Here is an 8,125-nt window from a genome sequence, read left to right as displayed (position 1 = left end):
TAATTAAAATTAATGATTACATTAATACACTAGAAATAACAAGCATACCCTGTAGGTGAAACTGGGGCGCGAACTGCGTTCACCAACACAAACAGAGGACTATGATGCCTGCATCTAAATACAAATACAAAGACAAATATACTTACTTAGTTAAAATGGGTAATTATAGAATACATGACAAACCAATCAGAATGCGCGTATGATTTCAAGTTCTTCATCAAAGAATCCCCCAGAAATAATTACTGTTACATAAGGCCATGCCAGCTTAATACAGGAAGGAAGCCTGAGGTGGTGCAGATCTAACGGGGCCTATACACAGGATGGCGACCGTTGTGCCTCCCGTGTGCGACCATAAAATTTGCCAGGTCGTCGTTGGAGGCTCAATGTAGTACACAGGAGGTTCAGGCATCGCCATGAAGGCCATGGTCGCCGTCAATTTTTGAACATGTTTAAAACAGTCGCACAAAGGAGGTTGGTTGCTCAAAGATGGCTGAAAGGAGGCAGCAGGGAGGCACAAGCATTGCCGCTGTTGCAGAATGAAGGCACAGTGGTCGCCCAATGGTCGCCAGGTAACAGATGCTGTTCTGCTGAAATATTTTCCCGTCAATCTGGGCGACGCTTCTGCCTCCCTTGTGCTTCCTTTTGGCGACCAACAGCGTGCATTGAACGATGACTTTGGTGACCCCGTGCCTCCATTCGGCGACCACGGCAACCCTTGAGACACCATGGCAATGCTCTTGCCTCTTTTCTGCCTCCTTTGAGCTACCTGTAGTGCCTCCTCAGCCTGCCTATAAATAGAGGGCTTGTACCTGAAGTGTTTCATTGTGGTTGCAGACTCGAGTACTTACTGGTGAACATCTGCTGGGCAGGTACATAGAAACATGATTTTCTGGGTTTAGGCGACATTGAACGTCCTAGCATGTTTTTGATTGCTCAAAGGTGGCACAAAGGTCGCAGCCTTGTGTAGAGGGGCCTTAAGACGTGCGCCTCATGAGACATCGGCTCAACTGCAATGTAAAGTTCATATCGTAATGCACGGCAGGGCTGACAATGTCTTGGTTCAGGATCGCAGTCGCTAACTGTTAATGGTATGGAAATCTTCATCAATCAGTTCAACCAGACTGTTATAGCCACAATCCCATAAAAGCTGAAGAAACTGTTTGAACCAGTTTTCCTTACGTCGAGGCAGTACAACTGATATAAGCCATTTAGCAGCGGAGATTCGGCCGTTGTTGTCAGCCAGTCTGTGCAGCAGTTGTCCATCTTCGTCGTCTTAAAATAAAGGTAAAAAAATATTGTCTTGTTTTAATGCAGCAGTAAACCCTATCTCAGCTTCATGAAGGTGGTCTATACATAAAATCAAATTAAACAAACAAGTGGTTGATATCACGAGCAACGTCCCACGCCGTCAGGGTACCATAAGCATGACACACACCCAGTCTCGCCAGCACATGACTACCAATTCCTATATAAGTCCACTCTGCCGACAAGAATATAGCATGCGCATTTACTGCGGTCATCTATATTCTGACACTGATTCCCCACAATTTCTTGGATAAACAATCCCAGACAACTACATCTTTGACACAAACACATGGTGCTCACATGTACCATGAACCTGCCGTCACATAGCTGGAATATTGCTGAGAGCTGCGTTAAACAACAAACCAACCAACCAGCCATCAACCTAAACCGTTTGCAATATCATAAACACACAATATTCCCAAACATCCTCTCAACGTTTCCACATGTTCATTTCATCCACATCACATGGGCTAGGTTTAACGTCGGGTCCAAGATTATTGCACTTGTATAGTGACGTGCGCGCGTGCGTGTCTGGCTGCTTGTACTAGTCCGGACTGATGCCGATTTATAGTGCTAGCCCACTGAGATGCCGCAGTTTAACAGTTTAACATGAACTCCCACTGAGACACAGTATACTGACTCCGAGCCGACCAGTCCTTGTAATTTTTAGCCCCTTAATGCCGAGCGCCAGACAGGGTAAAAACAACTATCATCTTTTTAACGTCTTTGGGTATGACGCGGCCGGGGATTGAATCCCGGACCTTCCACTCCCCGGGCGGACGCTCTACCACAAGAGCGGTCTACACATGGCCTACCAAATACAAATCTATTCGTTGTGTCTACGAAATATCGCAAATGAATGTAAAACACTTACCCGAATCACGAACCATCAATGTTGTATTACATATGATTAAAGAACTCCATTCTCAATGATTGACATACCTCACAACTTTGCACACCTGTTGACTGCTACAAAATAGGTATTGCACTTCACTCGACCTAATGTATTTTAATACCCACCCATCCAGTCGTCCTCCACAAGCCTCGGATACAGGACACTGACGTCAATCGTCTCACTGATGTCTCTACAGAAGAACTGAATCAGTCTGCACTGCTCCTTGTGTGTGTTGGGATCAAGGGTGTCGTCCCCACGCAGTAGTTTAGACACATAGACATAACCTTGGGTGAAAAACATATAATATACAAGCAGAGCATTCACATGAACATTGACACTTCACACTGACCAACACGAAGAAGTGATTTATCTGTATGAGCATATGAAACTAAACATGCTATGGTATTACCTATTCGTTATAGTGAAGTTGGCTTGATATATATTAAACATGCAGTGTCTTATTTGTGCTCAAATGCGTCGTGTGTTCCAGTCCTGAAGTGTCCCTCCTTCTGCACCATATCCGTCTTTGACCTACATAGTATGCCGTGATATAAACGACAGTTAAAAGTGGCATTAAATCCATCTCACTCACTTACTCTACACATACCCACTGAGGGGCCGACAATTTGATATATTCTGGGGAGGGCCTGGTATTTTATCGAAAAAGAAAAACGTCCCCCACATTTGTTGAATAATTAATTATGCTTCACATTGTTGAAACAAAAATTGTCTGCCACAAAAATTGCGATGATAAGAAATACATATTTTGGCTCATAGTTTTAAATTAATAAATATCTGGTTTTGCAGCTGTAGCCGAAAAAATATTTGGTCTCAATACACAAACCCAGGCTCCCCCAGAATGTAATATGGTCGGAACCTAAGCATCTATTTGAGGCTGAGTCGTTGAAACTTAAGCATATGGTGAAATTATGTATTCACAATTACAATAATCCAATTTATGAGTTCGTGTTATATTTGTAGGGGTCAGTCAATTTACAAGTTCAAGCGTCATCCACAAATGCGATTCTTTTATTTAACATTTTCTGATCAGTTTTACCCTGTCAACCATTTCTGTTGAAATAGAACGACTAGGTGGATAGAACACATCATGTACCACAGCTCATTGGTAGTAAAAAATATCATGTGTTGAAACCTACCATCGAGCTCTAGTATCTGTGCAAACAGGTTATAGTCTCTTGGTTCCCCGTTTGTATTCAAAAAGTCAAGGAATGCCTTTGTTGCTTGGGACTGTTGGTGAAAGTTTTCCAAAGCCATGATGTTATTTACTGTTTCTTGGTGCTCTGAAGGTAAATGAGTGAGTGAGTGAGTGATGTTAGACAACGCAGTCAGCAATGTTCCTGCTACATACACATAGATACTCGAGACAGAGCAGGCAGACCAGCGATTGACAGCATCAGTTATCCATGCCGTTCAGATCCAAGCAAACGATCAGGTCACTCATGGTAACCACCAAATCCTTATTCTCGTCTTTTCTTTTAATTATCAGTAATTAACCATTCTGTTCCGGAATTGCCACATGGTTGGTGCCAATCAAGCCACCAAACCAGGATGTGTGTGCAGAGAATGAAGGCACAATTATTATATGCAAACTCTGTTTCATAACTGCAAACCTTGCAAACTCTGTTTCATAACTGCAAACCTTACCAATTATGTTTCATAACTGCAAACCTTGCAAACTCTGTTTTATAACAAAACAATGGATTGTGTTTTCAGATAAAAGGAGAGCGGAATGAAAGTACATGCCTTTTGTTTACAACGATATACATGTACCATCGTCATTTAAAATAGGACAAGGCAACTGCAGGAATCACTTGCCATTTTAGAAATGCAAGTGTATACGGATAAAAGGGACAGCTGTATTGTAAACAGATTGAGGCAAGACGAACTCCATTAAAATAAGAAAATTTGTAAAAATGTTAAGCGTTCTGATGGAGAAAACGCTTTTAATAAGGGAAGTAAACATGGCTCCAGTATGCACTGTCCCTCGTCTCGATGCATGTGCGGAAGAATTCAACAAAATAGGAAAACTCGGCAATAACATTATTTGTACACGGTCGGTTCAATTACATTATTTATACTAGCCACATATTATCTACTTAAATCTGAAAACTAAATATGCATGCTGTTAAATCCGTCGCATGAACAAATCATTCAGTAGTTTCTTTTAGATATTTATTCAGGAATGGTAATATGAACGTGACATTCACCATGCCTGTTCAGCGCGCAGCGTGATCAGCGTGCAGTGTGAACGGCGCACGTGAAGAAAAGGGAGTTACCTCCCCTAGACCACTACACGCGTGCCTGTAGAAAAGTCGCCACATAAATATTAACTTAACCTCCCACATACCTTCGGGCACGCACATGCGTCCAATGATTGACCCACAACGCACGTGTTTTATGATGAGGGCTCTGTAATCATGTTGAACTCTGTCCTCAATAGATTCAGTGTTGGCACGAGGGCTTTGCAACCCTCCGCTGGCAGACGCCATATTCCGCCACTTGTGTGACAAAGTCTGAAATCAATACCTGGTAGAAATATATGTTGTTTGTACCGTTAAAAAACCGCTTTGAAAAATATACGTACTCATTTATAGTTCAAATAGTTTACATACAAATTCATAACAGGGCCACATACAGATGTGTGTACCGTTCGTCGTGTATGCATACGCGGTATCTATTTCAAATATTATCACTAGTCCAACTTGATGTTTTTTCACAGTACCTTTGGTTGCAGAAGAACTACACACCTGATCTGGTGTTGTCTTTTTAACCCCGTCGAACTGAGGAATATGATCACGCATACACAGAATTATCGCTCGGGTGACGTCAAGCTAATCTTAGTCTCGGCGAAAACCTAGTTTCTGCATTCGGGTGCGTTTGAGCGATACCGTACCAAATAACATGTTCCCGAGACAATGGAAGCTGGACTTTTACCGTTAGTTAACTCCCTTGCCTCGGGAAGATGAAACCTAAATGGTTGGCATAAACCAACGCACGAAATTATCCAGCGAAATGTAGCTGTAGAAAATACAGAATCTGATACAAGACAGAATGATACAATGCCAACTAGAATGAGATCCATGAATACACTCTAGCCTGTTCGATTTCCCACACGGGTACAATTTGTTATGGCCGGTGTCCCCCGCCGTGGTATTTCTAGGCCATTGGTCACTCATTTCAGCGTAGTTAATAGTTGGTGTACAGCATTTAACTCATCAGCATTTAGTGCATCTGAAGAGTGGGAAACGGTCTCGAAAATACGTAAATGTTCTGAACATCCTATAACATAAGACAAGGATTCTGAAGATGTCCTATGTCGTGCGTAACTGCATTTAGGAATAGCATTCATATTTAGTTAATTTATAAATAGTTAAAAAAAATAGTTTCGTGTGTTTTTTTCGGAATCTTTATGCATAAATATAATACCTGCTCGTGTCACGCGCACCCTATATTTTTTCCAAGGGAAGATTGCTTTAAATTTCGCATAAAACTTTCTTGTGGTATGCCAAGATATAGCATAGCTTATAACGACGACATGCACAAATATTGCACAATCCGTATGGCTTGTATCACAAGGTGAGGTAAGGTGAAATGGGGTTTAACGTCGTGTCCAAGATTATTGCACTTACATAGCGACGTGCATGCACGTGTATGTGTGTGTGTGTGGCTGCTTGTACTTGTCCGGACTGATGCCGATTGATAGTGCTTGCCCACTGAGATACCATGCCGCAGTTTAACATGAGTACCTCACTCAGACACAGTATACTGACTCCGAGCTGACCAGTCCTTGTTTTAGCCCCTTAATGCCATCTTTTAACGTCTTTTGGTATGACGCGGCCTGGGATAGAACCCCGGACCTTCCGCTCTCCGGGCGGACGCTCTACCTCTAGACCACGGAGGCGGTTTTGTATCACAAGGAATACTTTACCTAGTGTATATGACAATTACATACGTACTTGGAAAGTATTCTACTACGTCTGCCTGTACATTAAGTAATCATGTTTCATTCTGTTGAAAAAAAGGAAATTGCTAGCCACAAAAATTACATTGCTGTAAGGTGTTTTTCTCTAAAAAAAAACAGGCCCATACGTTGAAGTTAAAATGCATCGGGTTTTGTAGCTGTAGCTAAAAATATACCTGAGCTCGATACAAAGTCCCAGGCCAATACCAGATTATCAAATGGTCGGTCCCTACGTGCCGGTGTTCAAGTAACATATCATCTACAGTATCTAGCGTCTAAGTTGAACTGTGTCTCATTGCATGATATTTGGCAACGCTCAACTCGCTGTACACTGATGTCAACAATAGGTGTGAACAGTGTTTGAAATAAGCGCCTGCCCGAAAGCCCGTTGGTCCTTATATTATGGCCAGCTGTGAATTTACATGTCGATTTATTTATTACAATAAGCTGTAATTTATTAAATAAGGGCCTGAAGAGTTTAGTCTGCAGCTTCTAAGGTATGTGGGTCCTAATCGCAGGCCTGGATTTTTTTATTGATTTTAAAAACAAGGTGTGAAGCACGTCAGCATTCATCTAGTATCACTTCGTAGTGTGACGGGGGCACGGGTGGCCCAGACGTCTAAGGCGCCGCGATTCGCTGTGCAGAGTTGCTTTCCCTCGGGCACGCCAGAAACCTATGATTGTGGGTTCGAATCCCGGTTCGCCCCCATTATGTTTCTAGGTTTGTCAGCACCATACCCGTGCTCGTGGGTTTCACCGAAGTGGTAAACGTCTGAGACCTGCATCACTTCGGGCTTTCCTCCCACATTCAGCTGACACGCCGTGATATAACTGGAATATTGTTAATAGCGGCGTTAAACCCAACTCACTCACTCACTCACTCACTCGTAGTGTGGCTGTAGGCTGTGAAGTGTTTCAGGTAGATTATCCGTTTCAAATAAAGTGGACTGAAAAAATAATACGCGAAAAATGTCAAATTTCATTAACACCTAAGTGTAGTTAAAGATATGAATGATTTAACAGAGTAATACATTGATCGATGGGTCTGACGAGTTAGCGGAAACACATGTATGTCTTGTCCGTATCATGTATATGACATTTACACTTATGACAGGTGAAGAGGGATAGGAGATTGGAGTTTTGTGAGACACAGGATATTTGTATTAAGTTACTGTTTCAGTTGTTTGCACACAAACATTTCTACAGTATGTTCATGAAGTATGTTTATCTGGGAACCCACAATACTGGACATCCGACCCGTGAAGGTCCGAGGTAGAATAGGTCTTCAGAAAACATTTTTGCCGTAAGAGGCGTCACTAATTGTCGTAAGAGGCGACTAACGGGATCGGGTGGTAAGGCTCGCTGACTTGGTAGATGCATGTCATCTTATCCCAGTTGCGTAGATCGATGCTCATGATGTCAATCACTGGATCGTCGGGTCGTGATTCGATTATTTATAGACCGCCGTCATACAGCTGGAATATCGATGAGTGCCGCGTTAAAAATAAACAAACAATACTGGATATCCAGTGAATAACATATTTTCTTTGGTGCAATGTCTTCTAAATCCAAGCACGTCGATTATCATAGTGGGACAGACACACCGCTCCTTCCCATATGTATGTAAGGCAACTTGGCCCTCTCTCCTGAATCTGCTCTTGTCTATACCTTTGCAATACAGTCATACTGTATCCTTAGGTTTCACAAAAATATGCCCATGAGACAGTTAACTTTGGTAAATAGTAAACATTGTGGAGCAATATCTTGTGAAGGGGAAATCGGCTTTTGGAGTGGTGAATAAATTATGAAACAGAATTGTGTAATTACTAAAACTACTTAATTTGTTATAGCTAATATAATATAGATACATAAAAACAAACGAAGATACAGCAAATACCAAACTTTCCACCCAATATCGTGACACCTAAACCCATTTCAGTATA

At 42.0% G+C, this 8,125-nt stretch overlaps 1 protein-coding gene across 1 annotated transcript; it reads right to left on the bottom strand.

Moving 5' to 3' along the window:
* Positions 1 to 403: 403 nt before the first annotated feature.
* LOC139455795 (uncharacterized) lies at positions 404 to 5,025 on the bottom strand. The gene is made up of 5 exons (XM_071237344.1): positions 4,944 to 5,025; positions 4,569 to 4,734; positions 3,358 to 3,501; positions 2,326 to 2,484; positions 404 to 1,272 (listed from the first exon to the last, which is right to left on the bottom strand). Exons 2-5 carry the CDS (start codon positions 4,708 to 4,710, stop codon positions 1,076 to 1,078), a joined length of 642 nt encoding a protein of 213 aa, XP_071093445.1. The 5' UTR covers positions 4,711 to 4,734; positions 4,944 to 5,025; the 3' UTR covers positions 404 to 1,075.
* Positions 5,026 to 8,125: the final 3,100 nt, after the last annotated feature.

This window comes from Haliotis cracherodii, unplaced genomic scaffold (genome assembly GCF_022045235.1).
Source record: "Haliotis cracherodii isolate W230 unplaced genomic scaffold, xgHalCrac1.p SCAF_11, whole genome shotgun sequence".
In the NCBI taxonomy this organism is placed as follows: Eukaryota; Metazoa; Mollusca; class Gastropoda; order Lepetellida; family Haliotidae; genus Haliotis; species Haliotis cracherodii.
This window is presented reverse-complemented; position numbering and strand designations above follow the sequence as displayed.

Bases quoted from the DNA above. Each gene is read 5' to 3' on its own strand.
- LOC139455795 (XM_071237344.1), bottom strand. From the start codon at position 4,710: ATGGCGTCTGCCAGCGGAGGGTTGCAAAGCCCTCGTGCCAACACTGAA. The intron at 3,502-4,568 runs GTATGTGGGAGG...ATTTACCTTCAG, and splicing joins ACGCATGTGCGTGCCCGAAG to AGCACCAAGAAACAGTAAAT. The intron at 1,273-2,325 runs GTGGGTATTAAA...CTTTATTTTAAG, and splicing joins TGTGGAGGACGACTGGATGG to ACGACGAAGATGGACAACTG.